The following is a 27,395-nucleotide window of genomic DNA, read 5'->3' as shown; positions in this document are numbered from 1 at the left end:
TTACGAATTAAATAAATAAAGGAAGGGAAGTAAGACAATCCATCCTGCTACCCCAGGGTAGGGCTTTACGTAATTTTATGAAAAATGGTCCCAGGAGAAGACAGTAAATATATTGAGATAGCCTGGTAGGTGGGTGTGGGAAGTAGGTTACAAAGTTCGGGTCCCAAGTGCGCCAACTCACCTGAGAGTATCTGGCCCACGTCTTCCATACGCCTGGTGCATCCCCTGCTGGTGAGTGGTGAATGCCTGTTTCTTCCATCTGCAGTGGACCAGACTCACCCTAACTCCAGTTACTACTAGGGGTGGCTCGTGCTAGCTTTTGAAGGATGATGGCTATGGTGGCTTCCAAGAATTCCAGGGATGGTACCAAGAATAGAGTATGGTACTGGGGGCCAAGAGGTATGGGTCATGATCCTAGCCCTGCCATTACTAGCCCTGTAACCTTAAGCAACCATTCCATCTCAGTGAGACCTCAGTTTCTTTTATTCATTTGTTCCTGTGTTCGTTCAAAAGACTTCTGTGAAGTACCTTACTGAATGCCAAATCCTGGAGGGATAGAAAAACTAGGCAGCGGCCACTTGAGTATGGAATTAGTCCTCTTGAACTAGAGAGTAATTGTTGAGAACTAGAGAATAAATGTTGAACTGGAGAGTAATTGTTAGAACAAGTATTTTCTACATATCTTTTGGGACCGAGAGTCCCAAAAAGACCTTTCAAACTGTTCCTTGGTTTATATCAAAAAGAAGCCAAATAAATGGGATAAAATGTTGAGCAGTAAGTGAATCTGGGCAAAGGAAATACGGGTTTTCTTTGTACTAGTCTTAATCTTAAAAATTTCCTACAAGTTTAATATTATACAATAAAAATTTTTAAATAGCAGAATTCCTAGTGATTCAGACCCATCTCTCAAAATGCAAATAAGTGATACTATTATATAATGTCCTGTAATTTGTCACTTGACAACTAAGACCACTGGATTTGGTTTGAGTTCAAGTCTCAGCTCATTTACTAGTTTAGGACTTTGCCTAATATCTCACAAATGTGAGCCTTCATTTTCTTTATCTTAAAATAAAGATAACAAAGTTTCCCTCACAGGATCTTTGTGAGGATTCAATACAATTATATCTAATATATCTGTATTACCTATACAGTTTCTGTGGATTATCTATATAATACACATACATATAAGATTGTTTTTCTGTTGATAATGTGCTATGCAGATATTGGTGACTGTGCCTTAGCTGAGCTCACTTGAGCATATGTGTTTCCTGGAGTAGCTTACATCAACTCACAAGCTCCCTTCTGTTTTCTTTCAGCCTGAAAGAATTTCAGGGGAGCAGTATGGAATTCATTCTGATGTCTGGAGCTTAGGAATCTCTTTCATGGAGGTATGTTGATTGCAAATAGATGCTCTTATGTGTATCTGTACTGATATATTCTATTAGGAGAAACATTTCTATTTGAAAAAAAAAAATTAAGCTTCCAGTGTGTTATGTGTATATGTAACAGAGGTTAACTCAGTAGTCCTTATTTTGATCCCCGTACATGGCTGTTCTAAAGTGCTTTTTCTCACAGATCACCTGTGTAAAACTTACCTGGAGTGCTTCTTAAGAACACAGGTTCCCAGACTCCCATCAAAAGACCAGTTAAATTCAAATCTGTAAGAATTAGCCTTATTAACACGTTCCTAGTGTGATCCATATGCACACTAAATGTGGAGAACCTGTGTTTTGAAAAGAGAAATTCCAGAAAAAGTATGTGTGATAGCAGCCTTCTTGGAAGGCATATATGACTTCTAGAGGTGATTACCTTATTAAACAGTACAGCCCTACTCATTTGGATGTATAACTTCTATATGTTTGCTTAGAAAGAAGAAAACCACCTTATTCCAGTTAGACTCATATCACATGTTGCGGGACAGGGTATGAAATGATTTGAAGGAGGGTAGGTATGTGTATGTAGCACAGTTTTAATGTATTTACTCTTTACAGCTGTATTTAGAATGGACTTTATTTTAGTATGCCGCATGTACCCCCACTAGAGTTTTGTGCTGGGGTTTCTGTACAGTGATTGTTGATCTGTAAGGAAATGCAAAGAATTTGTATTAGATGGAGACCTGGCTCAGCATGAATTACTGCAGTGTAGAGCCTAGGTATCCACCAGTGTTGCAAGTGACATATCTTACACGCATTGATTCAGATAAAAGAGAACTCTTTAAAAAATAAAAAGAACTCCTTAAATAAGATCATGGATAGAGTTGCAGTAACAATTCCATCACTTTTTTTTTTTTTTGGTCAAACGCTTTTTCTCTGATTTTTGCAATGCATGAATGCAGTTGAATTTCTAAGGAGATATCTTCAGAGTCAATTCACCTGCACTATAGAAAGAAAGCAAAAATATTCAGTGTTTCTTTTTTTTTTTTTTTTTTATTCAGTGTTTCTTGAACCATATTTTTCTGCTTCTTCATGAAAGGGGCTCTAAGAGGAAATACAGTGTATATGCAACGGCTGAGAGATTGGCAATGCTGGTGGACAGATGCTCAGAACTGAGTCTCCCAACAGAATCCCAAAGGGTGTGTCCAGTTAGCCTGTTTCAGGGGAAACTAGTACCTTTGATTTGTGGAGCTCAGCTCTCGCTGTTATATAATTACCCTTTGTGTATTTTAAATGAGTTGTCATTGAGTATATTTGATAAAAGACCAGATATAGTGTGGAGCATTTGAGAAGTTGCATGGTATAAAGCTAAGAGTCCTAGAGTGGGAATGAAAGACCTAGGTTGCAGTTCTAGCTCTGCTACTGGTTTTCTAGGTGGCCCTGTGCAAGCCCCTATGCTTAACTTTGGGCCTCAGTTTCTTCTTCTGTTAAATAATGATCTCTAAGCCCCTTTCCAAACTAACATTTTATGACTGTAAGCAATCTGCTCTTGTCTCTAACTTTCTGCAACAACTCTGGAATTGTGTGACTTAAAAACATGCAGGGCATAGTGATACTGTCAAACAGGGTAACTAACAGATTTAAGATTTAGAGCACACCATTCCTTCCTTTCATATTCATTTCTTCATTCCATGTATTGAGCTCCTGCTATGTCTAGTAGGTAGGCAGTGGGGATATAGTAATGAAGGACACTCCATTCTTGATTCTCGTGAAGTTGCATTTGGTGAGAGGGGTGGAGTATTTGGGACAGGAAACAGAAGGATAACTGAGTATGTAATCTGTCAGGTGGTGGTAAGTCCTGTGGGAAAAAATGAAGTGGAGTCCTCCTTTCCGATAAAACAGCCTTTGAGCTGAGACTGGAATGGTGTGAAAAGAAGGGGTCATCAGGCAACAGCAAATAATACGAGAGACCTGAGTTACTTGAGTGGAGTTAGCAAGGAAAAATGGGAAAAAACACATTCAGAGTGGTAGCCAGGGGCCACATCATATACAGCCTTGTAAGCCATGGTCAGGATTTTAGATGTTACTCTGAGAGTAAATTATCTGAAATATGTTTTCACAGGATAGCTGTGTGCTCTATGGAGCACAGAATATAGAGGGACAATCATGGAAACAGGGAGACTAGGTAAGATAGGTAGGTAGATAGACAGATACTTAATAAATAGAACATATTTATATTGCATATTGAAATATATGTCTGCCAGCATTTTGCTGAGTGCTCAGGATACAAAGATTAATAAAAAGAGACTCTGTTGTATAGGAAGGGAGATTGCCATTGATGTATTTGGGATTTTGTTGATCATGTTCATTTATCCTGGAGGTAAACTATTAAGTAGTCTCTAGAAGACTGAAGAAAACGGACTCGTTGAATTTATAAGATTAAGGTGTAAGGAGCTGTGTGAAAAAGTGTCAACATTGAGTGTGAGACACCTGGAGGCCTGAAGGAGTGCCTTGGCTCATGTGATGAAGTGGGGAGTAGAAAAGGACCACTGGTCAAGAGTGAGGGCTGAAAAGAGTTCGGTGTTTTGCCGTTCCCTGCATTTTAAAATAGATGCTGAGGAGCCAGATGTTAGGAGGAGGAAGAGATGGCCTTAGAGGGTGTAAAGTGCAGTGTGCTTATGATCATCACGAAGAGCTGTTGAGCACCTCTATGTGAGATACTTAACTAAATGCTTTTGAAAGGAACTGTGTGATCATAGTCTCTGTATTCTGGGAGCTTATGACCCAGCAGATAGGCAAGTGAGAACAAATGACCAAACACAGGTGGTGAATTAAGTTTTTAGAGAGAAGAGTAAGGCCCTGGCATGTGTTTTATGGGTTTCCCTGGTGGCTCAGTGATAAAGAATCGCCTGCCAATGCAGAAGATGCAGGTTCAATCCCTGGGTTGGGGAGATCCCCTGGAGACAGAAATGACCACCCACTCCAGTATTCTTGACTGGGAAATCCCATGGACAGAGGAACCTGGCAGGCTACAGTCCATGGGGTCACAAAACAGGTGGGCCATGACTTAGCGACCAAACAACAATGTGTTTTATACCAGATTTGTTTGGGGTACAAAAATATGTAATGTGAAATAGGAGTCAGAGGCTTTGAGTCCATAGATGAGAAACTGTGTGTGAGTCAATAAGAGAACACCGAGGTTCTTTTTTTTAAGGAGCAGATGTGATAAGAACATTACCTGAAGGGGTTGGGAAGTCAGCCCACAAAAGGCACATAAGGACCAATTTCTCTGCTTTCATCATGGTGTGCTAGGAATAGATGTGGTAAATCCTGTTCAGAATCACTGCAGATGGAGAGAAGTGTGCATCTCAGCAGCATTTTTAAATTCTGAGTAGAAAATTGTGTCCTGAAACATAGTTAACATCTTCAAAGACTAATTGCTTCTCTTCTGTTTATCCTCACCTTTAAAAATAAGATTCCCTTCCTAGACATGCACTGCGGAGAGTAGGCACTTTCATTCATTCAGTAATCATTGTTTAAGCGCTTACCATGTAGTGACCCTTGAAGAGTGGAGCACACGAAGATGAGGAAGGCCTGCCTGTGATAGAGAAGACACACACTTAAAGCCCAGGGCAATGTGACAGTCATTAGTAAAAAGGAAGTACTCTGAGCCACAAAGGTTCAGGCGGGGAGAGCAAGACAGGTTTCTCAAAGGAGCTGACAGTTGAGCTTGGTTGTCTTAAAGCAAGTTGCCCCTTGGAGAAAGAAGGAAGAGATGGAGGAGCCCTTCCCCATCCCCCAGCACACTCTAGGGTAGATCTTTGTAAACCTTTCAGGAGAGAGCAGATGTCCAAGTATGCAAGGTCTACCTACTTGTGTGGATACCTTCCTCAAAATGTTTTGAATCAATCAGTTTATTCCCCTAGAGTACCAGGTGGTAAAGAAACAATGGGGGAGGACTCCCCTGGTGGCGCAGTGGATAAGAATCCACCTGCCAATGCAGGATCCCTGGGTTTGGAAAGATTCCACACACCACAGAGCAACTAAGCCCAGGTGCCACAACTACTGAGCCCATGCACCCTAGAGCCCAGATGCCACAACCACTGGGACTTGTGGCTGGGACTCCTGAAGCCTGTGCGCCTGGAGCCTGTGCTCCGCCCCGAGAGAAGCCAGGACAATGAGAAAGCTGCGAAGAGTGGCCCCTGCTCACCACAGCTAGAGAAAGCCTGTGCAAAGCAACAAAGACCCAGCACAGCCAAAAATAAATCAGTAAAAATTTTAAAAGAAGCAATGGGGTAAAAATGTGGGACACTGAGCCAAGAAATTTTCCTGAGATTACACAAGAATCAGAGACAAAATGGGGACTAAAGTTTTCTTCCCCTTCTGCTTCTACCTAACACCCGCCCTTAAATTCCATAAAATCCCTGAGGTTTTTGGTGATTCAAGAGTCAAAAGGCTGCCTTCACTGCTTTAAACTCCTAAAATACAGGTGCACCCTTGCCTGCCTTCTTCATCCTGCCCTTCCCATGTTAATGTGCTGTCCCAGTCCCCATGGGAAGTCATAACAAGGCCTCTCGCCACACTCTTCCATAAAAGATGATGCTACATGCCGCTAAAATGTGCCATTTAAAAAGTCACAGGTACATTTGTGCCTTAAGCACAGAATCTTTAATATCAGACTATCTTTTATCCAGCAGCAACACTGCCCCCATCTTCTCTCAGTTCAGTATCCCTCTTTCTGTGAGCTAAAATGGGTCTTCTCCAGGATTTTGTTAGTCATATATAGTATTTGGAGTTGGCTGAAGTAAGATAAAGGATGGAAATTATCCTTAAGAAGGGAAAAATTGAGATTATTCAGCTTGACTAAGCATGGTGGTTTTACTAAGCTATGAAGATTTCAGCCCCTTTCCGTGTTTTTTGTTTATGGTTTTCAACTCAGACCTTGAAATGTCTTTTCTTTCTCTTCATGTGAATTATAGAACAAAATAAAGGTCATTGCCATGTAAGGGGTTTATAATGGGGAAAAGAACCCACGTGGAATTAATGGCACTTCTTCCTTGAGCCTTTATGACAACAATCAGTGTGAAAATGAAAAAAAAAAAAAAAGAAGTGAGACCACTAACAGGTGTACAAAATGTCTAAACTAGGACAAGCTGGGAAGATTAATCCTGCTCTAGAATACTTGTTTGACTCGCGTAAAGAGATCCCACCGATTCACTTGACTGGGTTGTTTTTAGGACAGTTTACCCTTCTTGCTGCTCTTTAAAGACTTCAGGGCTACACTTTAAAATGAAAAAGAGTGTGTACATAGTAAAAACTGATAGTTTTCATTCCTGGGGGTAGGGAGCACCTAAGATGTTTTAGGGCAGGGTTTCTTAGTTTCATAGGCTGTGTGGTGCTTCTCTTTTCTCCCACGGAACAAATGGCTTGAGAGTCCCACGGTTGTTTCTCACTAATTAGTTACCCCATTCATACTTTTTTTTCTTAATTTATTTATTTTAATTGGAGGCTGATTACTTTACAATATTGTAGTGGCTTTTGCCGTACATTGACATGAATCAGCCATGGGTGTATATGCGTTCCTGGCCCTGAACTCCCCTCCCCCCATTCATACTCTTGTGTCACTCAAATCACAACACAAATCTATAGGAGGGAAGTAAGCAGTCATATTTGGAAAAGCTGGATTTTTCAGCTGGTCCTAATTGGGTCAAAAAAATGAGTCAGCACACGCCCTCCTCTATCCTCGCATTTTTAGCGCCCAGGATGATGCACACACATCTAAAAAGGCACCAGGTCAGTCGTCAGGGTTCTTTCTCACTGAGTATGCTATCCAAGTGCATGTTCTGGTTTGTGCTTCTCTTTGACGGGCTATTATAAACTTATTAAGGTCAGTGGTGAATAATCTGACAGGCTTTTCCGTAGGAGTCAGACTGAAAGCCCCATCTTTAGCGCCTGCATCTTGCTCTTTTCACTTGGGTCCTCCTCGCTCTTTCTGCCTTTGTTCACTTCCTCTCTCCAGCAGTCTCTTGAGTCCAAAGCACAGAACAGTCTGGCTCAATGTGCTTGGTTAATTGGAGTGTCATCCCGTCCTCTGAGACCCCTCTTCAGCATGATCACTGTTTTACTGAAGTGGTCTGAATGATGTGTTAAATGATGAAAGCAAGGTCCGTCCGATGAAAAATGTCTCTAGATAGGTGAAGAGCACATTCAGAGAGTCACACGAGGTCATTGTCATCAAAGTAGCACCGTCTTCTAAAGATTTGATGGGTTGTATTGTTCTGACAGAGTTAGAATTTTTCTTATGAGCTTCAAACTCTCTTTAACCATGTTAAAAATATTCAGGGAGCACTATGCCATTCACTCTATGTGGAGTATCATTTTCTTCTTCTCCCCAAGATACAATTTAAATACCCATCCTTTATGACACCAACTCATCTCTCCAGCTAAAAGTAATTTCTTCTTCTGACCTTCATCTACATCTTCCTTGTGGCATGTGCGTTTTTCACTTTGTATTATATTAATTTATTGCTATGTCATAGATCCTTATGGCAGAATTTAAATCCGATTCTCTCATAATCTCCTGCCCTCTCTAGCACAATTTCACTGCCCTAGTGATTACTCAGGAAATCTTTGGGGCTCAATTTTTTTCTTACTTTTGTAATGGCTTTAAAGTAGTTTCTGAAAATAAAGATCAGAGTTAAAGTTTGATGAAGGCTTTAACGTAAGCACTCACAAACATTTGCTGAATGGATCACAAGTGTTTGGAGTGTGAAGAAGAGTTTTGAATCAGACCTGGATTCAAATTCCACTTCAGCCAGTATAAACTATAGATCGTAGGGTAAATCACTTAATCTCTTGGGGCCTTTAGATGGACGCTCCATTTCAGAGCTTGTGGAAAGGTCACAATGAGAAAATTAAGCCATTATCCCTTCTCTTTAAGAGGAATTACCTTTTGAAATGTTCACATATGGTTCAGAAAGCCTACAAATTACAGTTAAGGGCTTTCCTGGTGGTTCAGATGGTAAAGAATCTGCCTGCAATGTGGGATACCCAGGTTCGATCCCTGGGTCAGAAAGATCCCCTGGAGAAGAGAATGGCTACCCACTCCAGTATTCTTGCCTGGAGAATTCCATAGACAGAGGAGCCTGGCATTGAGGCACATGCATTATCTTCCACTCTCACCTCAAACTCCACTGAAAATGGTCATAAAGAGATTTTTTAAAGCTTTATTACCATGAAGAAAGGGAAAGGAGACAACAGCAACCAAATTTTGGGTGTGGGAAAGCAGATGGCCAACAATAAACAACAGAAACAGAGAGTACTGGAATCTGAAGCCAGCAGTGAAGAAAAAAAGAAGCCCCTGATTTACTTTAAACCCCCGAGAAGCCTCAGAAATCGGTGGTACCAGGTGTCTGAAACTAAGAGTGGAGGTGAGGCCAGAGAAGAGAATTTCGTCTGAGAAACAGTTAAGCTGTTTGACAAATAGTTACGCTGTCTGACTCAGCGATTCTTTCCTTAACTCGGTCACCCTCCTAAACCTGAATACACAAGAGGAGTTTGTATGTTAGGGGAGGAGTAAGTAGAGGAATTTCTCTGAGAATAAAATAAGTGATACCTCATACTGTAGGAGGCTGAGTCTCATTCTTGATACAGAGGCATTAAATGAAAGTTCAGATTCTAAATGTGGAGACTCGCAGCTGTCCTACCACACCCTGTTTCTGGGACACTGGCAGCCAAGATTACCTTTCAGGTAGAATATTGGAAGAGACCTTCTCGAGGAAAATGTGACCAAGAGGTCTTAAAGATCCAGGCACTGGGAGTTTCCTGTAGAAACAGTCCAGCTAAATGGCATTAACTAAGCCTACAGTCTCCACACATAAGTGCAGAGTTTCACTCAGAATTTACTCTTAGCAAAATTTTACTCTTAGCAAAACATTTGAGGAAGGATTTTAAGGTAAGAACAGAGACCTAAAATAACTAAAAAAGAAAAAAATTTGGAGAACTCAAAAACTGCAGAGGAGAAACATTCAAATGAACTATATAATACTTTCAGAGGGATAGGAGAAATTATGGCATCTGGGAAAAAAGAACAGGCTGCAGTAACAAAGGAATTTTCAGATGACAACAACAAATAAGAGAGAATTGAAAATTAGAGAACCAGGTTAGGCAATCTAACGTGAAAAACAGAAGTTTCAGGAAGAAGGAACAGAGAAAACAAAGGAGAGAAAATCATCAAAATAAATGTTTTGATTTTAATTTTATAACGTGAAAGAAATATTTATATGTCATTTGAGATGGACTTCCTCTTAATATTCCTACAGGAAGAAAAAAAAGCCCTAACTTTTTAAAAAATGACATATATCAGTGCTTTCACCCAGAGAAAGTGAATTTTTGTCAGAGAATCGTAAATTATTGAATTCTCTGTAGACATCTATAATAGAATTTTCCCAAGGGAAATTTAGCATAAAATGTACAAATGGTTTATTGTAACTACCTTATCTTGTGGAGTTCTGAGAAGCTGTTAACACATCTAATTTTTTAAGTTTTGCCTTTATCCATACTGTTGAATGGATATCAAATAAGTCTCATTAGATATCAAGAGAATGAACTGTGATTTTCTATGTTTATGAGCAAACACATGAAGCATATTGAGCTATGTGAAGTGAAAATAAAAAGTATTGAAAAAGTGACAGAGATCACTCCACCCAGTACCGCTGACAGAAGTTTCTGGAAAAGTGTGGTGAAGAGTATGTCGTTTTCTTTCTCTGATATATTTTCAGATATTAAGGCTGTCATCCTCACTCTTGAGCTGTTAAGAGTTCACATTTTACATTAACCAGAAATGCTGGCATCACCGCTCATAATCAGTGTGTATCTTGGCCAAGTCATTTTGTTACTCCAAGTATCAGTCTCTTCTTACCTGTGGACCAAAGATAACATTAGTATTAATAAACATTAATGAATATTGATTAATAAATTAATAATATAACATTAATGTGTTAATGTTGTGTTAATATAACATTAATTAATTTACACTTATATATATTAATATAACATTAATAAATTTTATTGAAAACTTCTTATGTGCCGAATACTTTACTGGGTGCTGGGGATACATTGATAAATAAAACAGGCATGTTCCCTTTCCTTGTTGAACCTACAGTGTAATTAGGAGACAGGTGATAAACAATAATAATAAACATATATATATATTTTAAGAAGGCACTTTGAGAAGTAAGCTTCTTTTTGAAATAACATCTAGGCAGTGAATGTTTACCAGGTGAAAAGAATTATGGAGCATTCTCTAGACTCAGCTCCTGCCTCTAAATATACTAAAGAACCTGCCTCGTCCCAGCTTTTGAAACAAACAAACAAACAAGCCAAAAACAGAAATGTACCTTTGCTGGTCAGCCTGTAGCTGCAGCGTTGTTTGCTCTCCTGGCCCGCGGTGACTGTGAACCTGGTCTGAGGGGCGACGGATGGCTCTGGACGCCCTCTGAGCAGCTGCTGTCAGCTTCTCTCAACCATAGCAGCTTAGCCTTCGGTGTGCTCCACAGATAACCAGGTTTTCCTCCTCTTCCTTTTTATAATCATTGTCAAGAACGTGAGTGGACATTGACTCTTACTATAATAAGTTGTCTGCTGCTCCATCGAGTGAAGTATCTTACCTGTTGATCGAAGTTTCTGCTGAAAACCATCAGAAAGCAGAAGGGTTAAAGCTGAAGGGTCCTAGGACAAAGGAAATTTCAGTGGGAGATTGTATAGGAAAGTGGGTAGAAGTGTGGTTCTGGAATTCTTGACATGGGCCTCTTTCCCTTCCATTGAAGAATATTGAGGAAAAGAGCATGTAACAGTTTCTGTCACTCATGCCCCTGCTCGCACTCCCCTTTCTGTAATTCTGTCTTAACTTGATTTTTTTTCTATTGTCATTTTTTTGGTCTGAAATTTTATATAACTTATTGCAAAAAGAAGCTGTTAAAATGACCTTTGGCAGATGATGGATTGACTGGTTCAGTCCTTTGCGGGGTCTGTGAAGGGATCCAGCTGTCTCAGATTACCATGCCTAAATGTGCATTTTCCAAGGTTGTCAGTGATGGTAGTGCATGGGAAACTGGCAGACAAAGTGAAGTGTTTCCCACTGAATGAGGCATTGTTGAGCTTGCTTTGTGCTCAGAGCTGTCGTGAACAACCATGAGATTGACAGAACAAGATGGAACAGGTGCTCGCAATCCCAGCTAAGCATTTTGTTATTTTGATGGATTTCAGACTGTTTTTAAAGTTTTTTCAACACACATGTCCAAATCGTGTATAAACACAAGCACACACAATTTGGACTTTTAAAACATTTGAATCAAGTCTTGATGTGAAAAATAAAGAAATAAAGAGAAGACAAAGCAGTTGTTTAACAACTCATATTCCAGTGTTTGAAGAATTGTCAGTAGAGGATAGGCAATCTGCTACTTTATGACTGGCAGGCCGAACTTTCTGAAGCTAACAACAACAAAAAAAGTCCATGGTTTTCTATCCAGTCTAAAGAAGAGTTCCCTGGCGGTCCAGGAGTTAACTTCACCTTCCAGTGCAGAGGGTATGATTACAGTCCTACATGTTGAACTCCCACAAGCTGAGATCTCACATGCCTTGTGGTCAGAAAACGAAACCAAAACAAGCAAAAAAACAGGAGCAATATTGTAATACATTCAGTAAAGACTTTAAAAATAGTCCACATCAAAAAACAAAAATCTTCAAAATAAAAATTTCTGATGAATAGATCCCTACACCCTTGCTTTTCAACAGTGCTGCCATCCCTTTAGAAGTAAAAAATGACCCATCCGTAGAAACATTTAAGTAGTGACTGAAGACTTGTCTGAGGTTTGGGTTTTTTTTTTTTTTTTTTTAAGAAGTATTCTGTAGAAGAGCCAAGTATAAAGTTAGACAAGACGTAGTCATTTATTCATTTAGTCACTTAGCAAATTTTTGTTGAGTTCCATTATGTGGCAGGCAGTGTGATGGTCACTGGGGACATTGCTGAGAGTGAAAGGGACAAATCCCTGCTTTCACGGAGCCTACATTAGAAATATATACTATGCTTGACAGTAGTAACTTTTTAGACAGAAATAACATTGTACAATAGGGGTAACTGAGTAGTGTGGGGTTACTTTAGAGTTGAGATCTAAAAGATAAGAAGCGGGCAGGGTTCTAGTGACACGTGTCAAGTCTGAAATTCTCAGAGTGTGATAATTTGAGACACTGCTGCTGCTACCTTTGAGATATAACTGCTCATTGAGTTCTATCAATACTCAAATCCAGTGACCTGGAATTGACTTAAAAATCCTCTCAAAGATCCTCCAGTCTGCTTTACATGCTTTGATTCTGACCTGAGTAATAATAATTTTTTTTAGCATTTATTTAGAAAAATCTTTTACACACCTTTTCTTGTATTTAGAGACCAAAGTGTCTTTTAACTATTTAGAAGAGAGACATTAGAACTCGTTAAGCCAGATCCGTCCTCCTATCAGTGAGGAAGCTTGGATCCTTGCTGGATCCCAGGGAGGGACTGCGCCTGCAGGTATAGTGAAAGCTAGGGCTGTGCAGAAGAGGCCCTGCGGCTGGGACCTCTGATGTGAAGGGAAGTTCGCTTTCCTCTGTTGCTCTGTGTTGCCGTCTTCTTGCTCAGTGTCATTCTGGAAGGATATCAACACTTTATGTGTATGTAACATTTAACAAAGCCATTTGATATTTATTATCTCATTTAAGCTTCTTCCCACTGTGGTGGGAAGTGACCAAAAAAATCAGCAATTTAAGGTATCCAAGATCATTCCACCAACTTTGATCTGTAAGCGTCAAAGTTCCTACTTGGCAAATAAGGAAACGGAGATCTAGAGAAATTAAAGGACTTTTCCAGAGAGGCTAGGTGACTGGACAAGGCAGCGGCAGTTAAACATCCTGACTCTGGATGAAAGTCTGCTTCTTCCACTAAGCTGTAGAAAAGAAGTAGAACAGTAGTTTTGAAGAAAGGAGTGAGAAATGGTAAATGTAAATGAGCAGGAAATTAGACAAAGGGAAAGACTGGTTTACTGTGACTCAACTGCTTTTCACTGGATTGATACCTACATTATCCATAGTTGATTCAGCTTTATTGTATTTTGAAATGTATTAATACGATTGGTGTTGTTTTTCAGAAACCAAGGCCTAGTTTATTTTTCTTAAAGAAACACAAAAATTAACCTAATCTCCAGTATGTCTGCTGAAATAAAGTAGAAGTGGGTAGGTAAGAGTTCCATCTAATCAGTAAACATTCATGTAGTACTGCCCTGAGGGATAGAAAAACTTTGTCCTTAGGAGCTCCTTGACTCAGAGGGGAAAAGATCAGTAAAAGTGCAATGTAAAAACGCATAGGGGGCTTCCCTGGTGACTCAGTGGTAGAGAGTCTGCCTGCCATTGCAGGAGACATGGGTTCGATTCCTGAGCTGGGAGGGTCCCATGTGCAGCAGAGCAGTTAGGCCTGTGAGCTGCAACTATTGAGCCTGTGCTCTAGAGCTTGCGAGTCTTAAGTATGGAAAGCCGAGTACCCTAGAGCCCGCTCTCTGCAACAAGAGAAGCCACTGCAGCTAGAGAGTAGCCTCCGCTTGGCTCAACTGCAGAAAAGCATGTGCAGCAAAAAAGGGCTAGCACAGCCGAAGATGGATAGATAAATAAAAGTCTTTGTAAAAAGCAAAGTCCGCGTGACCGGGCAGACGAGCAGGGGAGCTGACATCAATGTCAAGGATGGCATTTCAGTTATCTATTACTCTTAATAAACTACCTGACATTAGTAGCTTAAAATAACCATCATTAATTTTTTTCTCAGGATTCTGTGAGTCAGGAATCCTAGTAGGGCTCAGCATCCCATGTAGCATCCTCTCACGAGGGTGCAGTCCAGTGGTGCTTAAGAATGGAAAATTCAGGATGCCTTCACTTGCATGCATGGACTCTTGGTGTGGGGATGGCCACTCCATCTCTCTCTCTCCCCTCCATGCCTCCTGTCTCCCTTTCTCAAGGAGCAGCAACAGAGAGAGAGGCCACAAGTGTGAGTGTATCTTCTGATTTTGACTCTTTGAAATGCCTAGAAATACAAATGTGACTTAAGATTGAGTTTCATAGACTGTACCCCAGCACTGATGTTTTCTCAGGGTACCCATTAGCTACCTGACTCCAGTGAGCAGTTTAGAGGTGGAGGACACCTCAACCCAAGCGAGGTCTTAGGGACTGTTATCAGGATTAAAGCTAGCTACTGTTAGAGGACACAGGTCACATTAGATGAACAGCCTGAAAAAGTGTCATTTCTTAATTCTTACTGTAAAGATGAGAATGGTTGTTGAATTCATAAGCACATGAAATGTTTTGGGAGGCAGTTAACTCTAATCTTTTTTCCTTCTTGTAACCCTTTAGTCTTTAATAAGAAATAAGTCAGCTAAATTCATCATAATGCTAAAATATGTGAAAATGATTATTCTAACCAGTGATGTACATGTAAGAGTGCCTTGCCAGTTAAAACATGGTTGTTTTTACCATTAATGCTACAATACTTTAATAAACATAGCATACAAAATTCTCAGTATTAGAGGAAGCCCCAGTTAAAACTATAACCACTAATACTGAGAAGTGTGTATACTATGTTTATTAAAGTATTGTAGTGTTAATGGTAGAAACATCCATGTACCACCAAGCTGACTAAGCTCTAGGAGACATCACCATCAGGGGGCTTATCATAATCAGCAAATGCTCATGGTTACTACTACTGCTACTAAGTCGCTTCAGTCGTGTCCGACTCTGTGCCATAGACGGCAGCCCACCAGGCTCTGCTGTCCCTGGGATTCTCCAGGCAAGAACACTGGAGTGGGTTGCCACTTCCTTCTCCAGTGCATGAAAGTGAAAAGTGAAAGGGAAGTCGCTCAGTCATGTCTGACTCTTCGTGACCCCATGGACTGCAGCCTACCAGGCTCCTCCGTCCATGGGATTTTCCAGGCAAGAGTTCCGGAGTGGGTTGCCATTGCCTTCTCCGAAATGTTCATGGTTAGCCTAATGCAAAATACTATTTCTGGTGTCATGGAGGATGTATGAAAGTTTGTGACTTAGAGTTTGCCCTTAAACAAGTGAAACTTACCAGGCATTAGATATACAGGAAGATGTTACCAGATGGGATGTGATGCACTGCCCAGTGAATACTATGGACAGAGAGGGTATGGATTTTGTCCTCCAAATTATTTTCTGGGACTAACTCCCAGTGGAAGAGGAGGAATAATTTGAAACAAGTTCTGAAAGGGTAGGTAGCTTAGAGTCATCTATTCATCTGTTACCCTGTCTCAGATTCCACACAGGAAAACCACCCTCACTATTACATTTTTAATTGTTCAAGATTTTGAAGCACATGTTTACTATTAGAAAAGTAAAATGTTTGCTTTCATCCATCATGACTGAACTTTCTCTCTCTTTAATTCAGAGTCTCTCACTGAATTTTTTCTCAATGCACAGAACATCATCAAAAAAAACCTTTGCAGTTGTTTTTAAGAGACTTTTAGAGATTCAGTTATATACTCAGATATCTTAATTTGCATTGCTCTGAGTGAAGCTACTGATGGAAATCAACTTAAAACAATTAGAATGTCTTCAGAGCTTCAAAGTGGGTCTGTTTAAATGGAAGGTTTGGGGGGGTGCCTTTTATTTTAAATCAATTTGCTGGCTCATATTTACTATGGCCTAGTTGAAGTTATATATTGCATTTAAACCACAGTGTTCAACTAAAAAATTAGGCAGAGTTTTTGGTCTACTATAGTATAGTATAGACAGATGGATTGTATGTGTGTTTATATATGTGTGTATATATCACACACACATATTCATATATACATATATATGCAGAGACACACACAAACTTTTTATAAGGGAAAAGGAAAGAAAATGACACAAGTAAAATAGTATTATGGGAGAAGGAGGAGTATTATGTGTTTTAGGACAGCAAGGTTAGAAAGACCAAGGAACATTTAAAGATTCAAAACAATAGCATTTAGCATGAAATCTACTTTTTATCATCCTTACCCAGCCATCAGAATGAAGAAAGACAGTGTCCAGCTGCAGCAGTAGTTTGGTAGCAGGAGAATTAGAAGTAAAGGTACTAGTGCCTGAGGGGTGGGTCATGAATTAATAATTGCTATGTGGCGGATGAGCCCCGTCAGAAGAGCTGAAAATGAGGAAGTTGCCTTGCAGAGCGCTATCAATCACTCAGTGACCATAACTTCCAGTAATTAGTGTATTTTATGGGCCTCTGCTTCAGTGGCTCGAAAGCACATATGCTCCAGTCACAGCTAAACTTTGCCAGAGTAATATTCCAGGATGATTTATCCTCCTGCTGCACTGGGATATAACCCTATATTAGGTGAAGATTGTGAACTAAGCTGCAATAAAGTGTAAGTTTAGGTACAGTTTGCCCAGGTTGAGACCTCAATGTATCATGCTTTTCAGCATTCATGGTTAGACTACAGCAAGCAATCATTTTTTACAGTAAAACAAATATAGCAATTAAAGGAACAGCATTAAGATATTGTACTTGTGAATTACTGTTGCCCTGGCCCCATTTAAGTGTCCACTGTTATAAACCCATTTCTAATTTAAAAAGAAAAAAAAATCTACTGAATTAGAAACATTTATTTGTAATGCTATCTTTTCTCCATTATTACTGGTAATCAGTGGAATAGAATGCAGGACCTTCTGAATGATGGATAAACATTTGATTTATTTCTTTGTGCTGCTGTGTTTGGGATCCTTAAGTTAAAACAAATTTACTTTCTATCAGTGGGCTCTGGTGAGGATGAGTCATTCCTTTTAAAATATTGGGACATGTTAAGAAGCACTCCTGATGGGAACCTCACAGTTAGGCTCTTTCTACACAAAGGAAACATTATTTGTGAGCCCTCCAGAGCACTTGGCACTTTTTGAACAGGCGTCAGGAGCTGTTTGCTGTGGTTCACCTACTGCACTGGGAGTCTCATGGGGCCTTTGCCAACCAGGGACCTTTGCCATTGCCAAAACATCTGTAGAGTCCAGAATTCCCAGTAATTTAACAAGCTTTGCCACCAACCTCCAGTATGACCTTGGGCAAATTAATTAAGCTTCTTATGCCTCCATTGAGCCATAATTCTGTTTGTGTTAAAGAAATCCTTGGAATGATAGGAAAGCATTATGTGAAAAGTATAAATTGAATAGGGAAAGCATATGCATGGTCCCACTGTGTTCTTTTTAGGGTGAATTGTTTCTACACCACTTTTCAATGTTTAGTGATGGTTGTTCTTGAATTTCCTGAAATAGACGCCAGTCATAAGTCCATTTCACCAAACATGGGTGGAGAAGTATTCACAGTTTGATGTTTTCATTCCATTTGTTATTCCATTTGTTATTCCATCTTTAATTTGCAATGTATTATAATGTCATACAAGTTAAAACAATAATAGTAAAACAAACTAATTGTCTTTAATTAAAGGGAATTAGGTTTTGATTTTAATATATTTGATGTAGTGAGAACTGATAACGTGGAGGGTCCCAAAGGTTATTAGGGCATATTTCTGTTGGGCCTGATAGTGTTAGTAATAACCCTCTTCCTCATAGTTCTAGACATGAACAGATATGTCACTTCATCAGTCTCTGTTACTCGCACTTATGCCCCTCCGCAGGGGTTGCAGATTCCACAAGTTATCAGCTAATGGCGTTATACATTAAAAATTGAAGCTTTCCTCACTCCGAGGCCCTTCAAGGCTTTGTTCTTAAGCCCTAGACACTTTGGAGTGCAGCTGCAAACTATAGGCAGAAGATTAAATTAATTTGTAACTCTTTTTTTTTTTTGGTATACTGTATTAGTAAATCCTCCACATTTAATTGAAACCCTGCTTCAAGATGCTTTGTGTTTCTGCGTTCTTTGTTGTCACTTTAACCTCCCAAGCACTTTAGCACTGGTAAATTGCTGTTATATCCTTCGGATTGTTTTTAAACCATTCAGTAAGAGGACAGTGAAATTGATACATGGGAGGAAAAGTAAAATCTTAGGGTAGGTTTTGAGGTATTTAATATTTATTATGGTCCTTTGCCAGCATAGTTTCAGATGATTTAAGCTCTCTCTCTAGGACTGTGTAAATTGGTCTTGGGATGAAATCTCACCTAGGGAATTTTATGTAATCCAATACTTAAGTCTGATTTTTTTTTAAGTTTCCCTGTGTCTGAATGTTCCAAAGTGGCTGCTATGATCCTGTAAAATGAGGGTTTAACTGCAGTGTATGGTCTAAAGGCAACTAAAGGCAAAATCCTTATGTGGAAATTTAACTGTGTAAGATGTGCACAGGTAATTCACAGATTTTAGAATATTTCAGACTATAAAGTCCTCCTTCAGCTACATCACTGGCTGTGTTGAAAACACTTATTTTCAATTTGCTGTTTTGTTGAGAAACATAGAATATGTCTAAATTAGCAATCTGTAAAACTCCAGTGCTCTTTAACATAACTGTAAATTTAAAACAACTCCCCCACTGTTGATATTCTAAGTTGGAAAGTTGGTCACCAAAAACATATCCTGAGTTTATGTCCTACACTGGCTTTCTGGCTATAGTGTATGTTTTCTCTTTATCCTTTATGACTTCATGACAGTAATGATCTTTCCTGTTAACAGAAGCCATTGTTGTTGCTTTGTGAATAAATATCTTCTGCCCTGATTTTTTGTTGAAATGCAAAAGTTTCTATCATGCAGTTGTTATGTATCTGGCAATTGTTATAATCACACCCACACATATATTGATTATTTAAATCATAAAATCCAACTTATTCAAATAATGCTAACTCAGTAGTATTTCATAGATTATGGACAAATTAAAAGGTCAGTAAGATGACGTTAAGGAACAGTACTAGTTTTACAGTGAAATGTTAGTAGTTTACTGTTATTTAAGTGTATTCCTAACTGGTAAATGTTTTCAGAGTGTTTAGCAGTTTACTGAATCTTAAGTATTTAGAATTAAAATGCACTTTTTAAATTTAATGTTAAATAGAATCCTGTCCCTCCCCCATCTCTGCCTCCACTCCTCCAAAATAAAGCTTTTCCAAATCTTTTATAATATGAGCTGTTCCCCTCCTGGGAATGAGAAGGATGTTCGAGTCATCTGATGCGTTGCTGGCACATACGTGGATCCACATTTTTCAATATACTTTTTTTTAACTGGACTTAAGCTGCCTAAATTTAAATGCTTCTTTTGTAAAGATGATAAAGAGAGCAGTGACTGCTATTGGCTTAGCCCTAATCTGTTTGCTTTGTTGTGATTCTTTTTTTTTTTTCTTCTTTAACTGTTAACCTACTTATAAATCTAAATCTACATACAAAGGTCATTGGTTGGCTGAACTTAAACCATTTTACTCAGTAAATTTAATTAAGAAAATACAGTGCAACTCATAAGCAAATGAGTTTTTTCCTAGTTTTAAACCAAACCACCCTCTTGAGTGCTGATTGCCTTGCCCGACCCCTGGTGATACAGAAACAGCAAAATTAAAAAGGACATTAAAGCTTCATTAAATCTGAAACACATTTAGTACAGTGACATATCTGCAGGCCATTTCAGAGAAGATTACATACTCTCTTTTGTAAGTTTCCTAATTTATAATACCTTGACAATAAAAACTGGGGAAATGCAAGTAGATTAATAGACCAGTAGGGGTAAAAGATACAGAATGGCCCCAGGTCTGTCTGTCTCTGAAATAGTCACTCATAGCATATGTGCTCCCTCTTCCCCATAACGTTTCAGTGTTTATTTTGAGTTTTGACAGCCTCAACCTATCTGCTAAGAGTCCTTTTCCTTTTTTACCTTCTCCTAATTGAACTTGATAAAAAGGTTCTAGGGCCTGGCTGTATATTTCCTTCTGTTTTGTCACAAGACAAATAGTACAGAATATAAACACTGCAGCTGCATTAAACCTAAACAGACAGAGACTTATGTGGAAGGCAGCTCCTTCTCCCAGAGTCTTAGAATGACTGCTTTTGGTGCCACCCTTACAATGCCGCGGCCAGTTGTCACTGACGTGGAATTAGAATCCTTGGCTTGCCACTGGAACAACCCAGTGGCAACACTGTGAAGGAGGAAATGATTGTTGTGCATCTCTGGTCAAGAAGTAGGAACCATTCTCTGCCCTCTGATTCAGAAGAGGTCAGATCTGCAAGAAGCCTTAGAAACAGTCTTTCCAGGAATGTAGTTGAAAAGTAAAACTGAGTTTCCACAGGATATCAGGAAAGTACACACAAGTAGAGCCAGTCCCAAGGATGATGAGTTTGCTTGTTCAAGCACTGCCACCTGTTCCCAAGCAGGCTGGTACAGAGGCTCCCAGCTGAATTTTCTCTCTGTTCTCTTGCATGGAGGTCTCTGACAGAGTAAATCAATGACATCAGCCAGCCTCATTACCTTTTATCACTCATGAGAAGGGAGCCAAGTTGATGCATGCACGTGCCTAAGTCAGCTATAGTCTCACCTCTCCATAGGACAGTGATGTCTTGAGAATTTGAGGTTTTGTGTGGAAGTGGGAAAAGTTCACATTTTTCATCTTATCCCATTTTTTTAAAGCCTTCCATTTATCATTGCTTAGTTCTTTTATCTGCAAGAACCATTGGCCAGTGTTGACACTGGCCAGCTAGTCTAGACCTTAGCTGTATGTATGGTGGGCAAGCTGCTTCTGCTGTAAGCCGGGTGGACAGAAGTTTTCCGTAGGCCCTATTAACATGTTCAGCATATACCAGGGGTGGTGCAGCACCTGTGGAAGGACTTCAGATAGAATGTTCTAAATGTTTTCTAGTAGTTGTTAAGCTGTCAGCTTTTTCAGATGAGAGACCCTCCTCTTGCTACTTTTTAAAATCCAAATGAAAGAGTGTGCAAAGCTCATAATCTGCAGATGGGTGTGGTGATAGGTGACAGCCTTTGGTGAGCAGTCACTGCCTGTCAGTTCAGTACAGATGGGGCAAATGCCTAGCCCACCCATTTCTGCCACAGAAGACCAGAGTGGCTCCTCCTGAAACAATGTACACATTCTCATTGGCCAGAAACACACTGTATTTACAAAATGTAAGTCAAATCAATGGTCAGTGTTGGGTGGGGGGTACAGTGGAGGCAGTGGAGAGCTGAGTCACTTCCCTTCCTAACTGTTAGCAGTATATAGACAGACATAATCGTGCAAAACTGTGAAAAGGAGTTTAACATTCACACTCTTTTTCCTTCACTTTATACTTGAATGGATTAACAATGTCCACCAGATGAAACAATGATCTTGTAACTTTATATCTTGAAAATCCAAGAACTTTGAATGTATAAGAAATGAATGCAAGGTAACAAAACTTACCAAATATTCCAAAACATATATATATATATATATACATCCAAATGAGTGTTGACCCTTTCCAAGTAGTCACCTTTTGTGGTCATATAGGTTTATTGGTTTTATTGGTCATATAGGTCAATAGGTTTATTCCTATTACGTTGCTGAAGCACGCACTGGTTTTAGAACTTTAAAAATTAACCTCAGCACCTTCCCGTCTATGCTTACTAAGGAACAAAATATTTATTTTTTGAAGTTGGCTTTGGGTTTTGTTGACTAAGGCCATTCAAACCTTAGCCAACAAATAATTTACATGATCAAAAAGCAGAGGGGTATAATTTTAAGTTCAGGATAAGATGCAGTTCTAATAAAATGAAGTCATTCTTCTGTTACTTGAAATGATTCTAAACATAGTTTCTAAAGAGGAGTTCAAAAATGTTTGAGCAGTGTCAGTGTCTTTGAAATAAATATACAACTTCTCAAGTTATAGAAAGGTAGTATAATTACATTGGAAAGAATCCTGGATCAGGTTGCAAGTCTTGGGGTCAATCCCCACACTTATTAACCACGTGGAAATGTCTTCAGTGGGACTCTGGGGTTCTAGTCTGGAAAATGGATTGATGTTTCTTGGATCCATTCCAGCTTCAAAGTTCCTGTTGTAGCAATTCTACTTTTAAATAGTTACAAATACATATAAAGGATTTCGAGCTTGAAGATGGGCCACATTATGAAGTTGCAAAATTTAGCCACTATTTTCTTTAAATAAAATAGTATAGTCTTATACTATGTTTGGTAAATTTGATCGTATCACTGTGTATTAATCCTGTTCCTGGTTGAGTCATTTTGTTTCCACAGGTGAGAATTCAAAGACCAAAGTTAAGTGAGTGGTGTAGAAACACATAGCAGTTTACAAATCAAGCAAAATTGGAAGCTCTAAGGATTCATTTTCCAAATTTCAGACCTATTGTTCCAGCTCCACCATCTCAAAATGCCATTTTCCCACTAGTAATAGCTCTTTCCTTTTAACTATGAATGGATGGGGAAAAAAATGAAAATAGTGGCAAAATTTCCTGTTTCATATGGCCCATTTCCTGCAACTCTTCTTAATAATTCTTATAACTGACAATTCTACAGAACAATCGGCTAGGATCAATTAAATGTTACCATTTTTACAAGAGAAAAGAAACAGTCTCCTATGATTTTATGTCTCTGTCTAGAAGAAGCTGTTGTACACTTGTAAATGTGAATAATGCCTGTACAGCTGAAAATATTCCTAAGAGAAACGACATAAGGATAGTGTTTAGTTGTTAAAATTAGAATATTTTATCAGGGAATACAGTGTTGTCCAATGTAAATGTTCATTCTAAATACAACTCTTCAGTGTAATTACAACAATAATTTAGTTTGTGTGTTTGAGGTTGTGAGATTTTTATTTTTGCTGGATACAATTCTGAAATTTAGTACTTGTCTGTCTTAAGGAGATCTGCCCTGCATGCAAATCTATAACTAGACAAATATTATTTCCTTTCCCAGCTTGCTCTTGGGAGGTTTCCATATCCTCAGGTAAGATTGTTCATTACTGCCGTTTGCCACTGTGACATTCATTCCTATGTATGAAGGTACAGGGAGCAATTGTGAACATTTGAGCCACATACAAATAAATCTGTCCTGTTAAATTGAAAAGTGATATCTTAAAGGAGTCATTTAGAAGTCTCTATTGATTTTTTATTTTTTTTAAACTCCAGATTTTTTTTCCTCTTTGTTAAAGGTGGGAAGCCATCACCGTGCTCTTCCTTTGTGTGACATTGGTGATGTTTTCCTCATCCCAGCCCAGCACCATGTGCTCATACAGAGGTTGGAAGAGAGGCAAAGCCTTTTCTTGATACAATGTTTCAGTTTTTGGATTCAATTAGTTATTTGAATTAAAGGATGGAGGTGAAGGGTAAAAGTATCTGATCTAGGTCATTATTTTTGCTAAGCAAATAGGTGGACCCCTACTTTTACATGGATATGATTTTGAGCTTTTTTTTTTTTTCCTTTCTATTTACATTTCTAAGAAAATAAACTGTCCGTTATGTTGCCATTGCTGATGATAATCTCTGTGGTAATTTCTTTAAGATTTTTATTGTAGAAGGGTGTTAGCACTTAAAATGTTAAGCTATTCTGTGGCTTGAAAATGGTTCCCCAATGTGTGGGGAGAAAGAAGTGAAATGTCTAGAGGGATGAAAAATGAATGGTTTGACTGTTTTCCTCTGGTTGATGCTCACTGTTTTTCTGGCATCTTGGTCTGTACAGGCCAAAGTGCCTGGAGGCATGTCTGATTTAAAGGTGGTGTTGGTCTCTGCTCTTTAAGCATCTATTAACTTGCTATTATTATGCAAATAAGTGTTGTATTACACATACTAATTTATGCATGGTTAGATTATGCAGATGCATCACAAACATGGTTATTGAATAATAGGATGGGGCTCATTCTCTCTCCCATCTTTACAAGCAGTTTTAAACAAATTCTCCTGATACCCATGTGAACATTTAAAGCCCCTTCACACGCTGAAATGTCTCTTCTGTATCCTTTTTCTTTTACAGTTAAAGCCATCAGATAAATGGAGGAGAAATTGTCCAAGTTGTTAGGTTCAGGAGTGTCGGTCTCACCTTTCAAATGTGTAGGATTGTTTGTTTAAACATTATCTTTTCCTTAAAGAGATCTGAAATGTAATCACTTGGCATGCATGCTCGAATTTAGTGACATTTTAGTGTATACAGCCTTGCTGCTTAGCTCTAGGTAGCCCATCAAATTAAAATCACATTTTCAGGATTTATAGCTCATTAGAATATTTATCTTGGTAAGCCTCTTATTCTGTCAGTAATTTTTAAACAATTCACTGTTTGGCCAATTTATGCGATCCCCTCATTTTGTAAATGAAGAGGCACTATACAACTTAACATCTCAAACAAGTCTTGGTAGAAAGCTTGTAAGCCATCTAGAAAAAAATACCAAAGTTTGAGAATATAGCTGTATTCTTGAGATTCCTAATGCTTAGAGTATTTAATCAGTGAAATTTGGTTAAGTGAGAAGTCTAAGAAACGATTGCCTTTGCATTTGACAAATGAAGCTTTGAAAGACTGGTCGAATTTGGGCAGAGGCTGTCTACCTTCCCAGTATTGAATGTTTTCGGGAATGTGTTAAGTGTATGTTTATTGGATCAGTCAAGTGGAAATGGAAAACTCAAATGTGCTGCACTCCCTAGTTAGCAATCACTGTTACACCAGAGTGAGGGGAAAACTATAATTCTTGGATCATGATAGAGTATTGTCACCAAATTGGGTCTTTGAAATAATAGAAGTAGCTTTGATGCCATCAGGTCTGTTTCTGAGGTCTTTCAGCAGAAGTTTGTGCACTTCATTGTTGGCATCAGTAATGACTTTTGATGGACTTGCCATTTATTTCAGGCTTTGTACTATATACTGAGGATTAAGAAAGGATTCTTTATAAATTCCTTTTCCACCCTTACCTTTTGCCTCCAGATAAAACACATGAAGAAAAATAAACATTTTTATAGTATCGCAAGGACTAGATTATGAAATAATACCTTCTGTTTGGCCCGTATTATCTCATTTGAACCCCCAACCACTCTGTGAGGTAGCTTCCCCTCACAAATTGGGCAGACGGGATAGCTGATTTGCTCACTGTTGTACTGTAGCTAGTTTGGGGCCATTGAATCCCGAGTATAATGGGCAGGAGTGAATCACAAACTCTCAAGATTAGAAAGGGATCTCAGACAACATCGAATCAAACCTCTCTGTAACATCCCTGAAAAGCAAACCGTTGAACACATCTAGTAATAGGAGATTCACTAGTTTACAAAGCAGCCCTAGAGTCAAATCTTGATTTACCATGCTTAAGGACTGCCTCATCTTAATTGTTACCCAGTAGTCGGCTCCTTGAACACAGGAAAGATTTTCATATATCCTGAAGATCTCAAAGTTTTGCATCCTTTCTGTCCCTAGGGCTGGTGCCGAGTCAGATCAGGGCACCAGATCTCAGCTCTCTTCACTAGTGGGAAGCTGAGGAGACTGGCCTCTTTGAAAGAGCTCTAGACCAGGAGCCAGAGATTAGGGTTAGAACCCAGCTCTGGGGCTTCCCTAGTGGTGTAGTCATTAAGAATCCATCTGCCAATGCAGAGGACACAGGTTAACCCCTGCCCTGGGAAGACTGCACATACCGTAGAGCAACTTAGCCCCTGCGCCAAAGCAGCTTAGCCCCTTAGCCTCTACTGAGCCAGCGTCTGAGAGCCTCAACCACTGAGTCCTTGTGTGTGGCTGCTGAAGCCCGTGTGCCTCGAGTCCGTGCTCCGAAACCAAAGAAGCCACCGCAGCGAGAAGCCTGTTCACCACAACAAAGAGTAGCCCCCACTCTCCACAACTAGAGAAAGCCCACTCACAGCAACAAAGACCCAGAGCAGCCAAAAAATAAAAGTAAAAGAAATAAATCTTAAAAAAAAAAAAAAAAAAATGAACCCAGCTCTACCATAAGCTCCAGTCACCGCAGGCCTTAATTCTTGCTTTGTAACTCTTTGAGGCCTGTTTCCTCATCTCTAAAATGAGCCTGTCTGATTAGAAGCATGCAGATCAGATGAGATTATGGTGAAACCAGTTGGGAAAGTACAAAGGGCCACCCTACTGGCCCTGACGTGGGACTGTAGCACAAAAGAGAACTTCTAATTGTCAACCAAAGGTTGCAAGAAGATGTGTGCGCAACCTGCCAGCTGCAGCTGGAGCAGAGCGTAAAGTGAGCAGAAGGGAAGGAGGGAGGAGAGGCCAGCTTCCAGACTCATCCTCCCCCAGCCCAGCGTCAGCGCCGCTGACAGCGTCGTTAGCAGCGTCTCTTCCTGCTGGTGACGCGGAGTGTACCCGCTGGGGATGCAGATGCGGGAGGGGTGCTGGGAAGATAGCCGGAAGAGTCAGTGGCCTGGGAACCACATAAAGGTTAAAGGGCTGGATTGTCGTTGAAAGAATCATTCTCCAGGAATTTCATTGTTGGGGGGCTTGGTTTTTATTTGTTATTTGAAAGCACTATCTATTTTAGTTTCCTTTAGGCCTTAAAGTTGTGTCGCCTCATTGGCATGCAGTTTAGGGCTCTATGGCAAAAAAGGCTAGAAGTCATTATAATTACCCAGTCTTGTTACTACAGTTCATCGTAGGAGGACCAATGATGTCGGAACCACCTAGCGCCTTTCCAACATTGAGCTCCAGAGTGCTCGCTGTTATGTGACTCAGGCTATACATCCCACCTGCAGGAACTATTATTTCCAGCCTGGAGGTGACCAGATTGAGTCTCCAAGGCTCCAAGGCACCTTGCCTCGGGGATGAATCGGTACAGTGAAAGCTGAGACTTGCTGGTGACTAAACTAAATGACTGGCTCTGTGAACTCTGATTTTGGTTGACTGTTCAAACCACTGCCCTTCTTCCCTCTCAGCCCCAAGCCCTTCTCCTCGCTCACCTTCTCTGCCCTTGGCAGGCCTTATGTGTAGATGAGAAGGGTTGTCCCGTGAAAGATGATGACAAAGCCATTCCCCTGGAGCCCCCTTGCTTTTCTCACCATGTGTTTAGCAGAGTTATGGGGGATCTGGAGGCCTTGGAGCTCTCACTGACCCCAG

The 27,395-nt window shown here is 39.7% G+C and overlaps 1 protein-coding gene across 1 annotated transcript in view; it reads left to right on the top strand.

The window, feature by feature from the left end:
* The window catches only part of MAP2K5 (mitogen-activated protein kinase kinase 5), a 261,312-nt gene that overhangs the window by 156,755 nt on the left and 77,162 nt on the right, over positions 1–27,395 (top strand). Inside the window, exons 16-17 of the mRNA XM_061157999.1 lie at positions 1,317–1,388; positions 23,271–23,300. Of these exons, the coding sequence (XP_061013982.1) occupies positions 1,317–1,388; positions 23,271–23,300 (102 nt within the window). The remainder of the gene's footprint in view (positions 1–1,316; positions 1,389–23,270; positions 23,301–27,395) is intronic.

This window comes from Dama dama, chromosome 12, assembly GCF_033118175.1.
Source record: "Dama dama isolate Ldn47 chromosome 12, ASM3311817v1, whole genome shotgun sequence".
NCBI lineage: Eukaryota > Metazoa > Chordata > Mammalia > Artiodactyla > Cervidae > Dama > Dama dama.
This window is presented reverse-complemented; position numbering and strand designations above follow the sequence as displayed.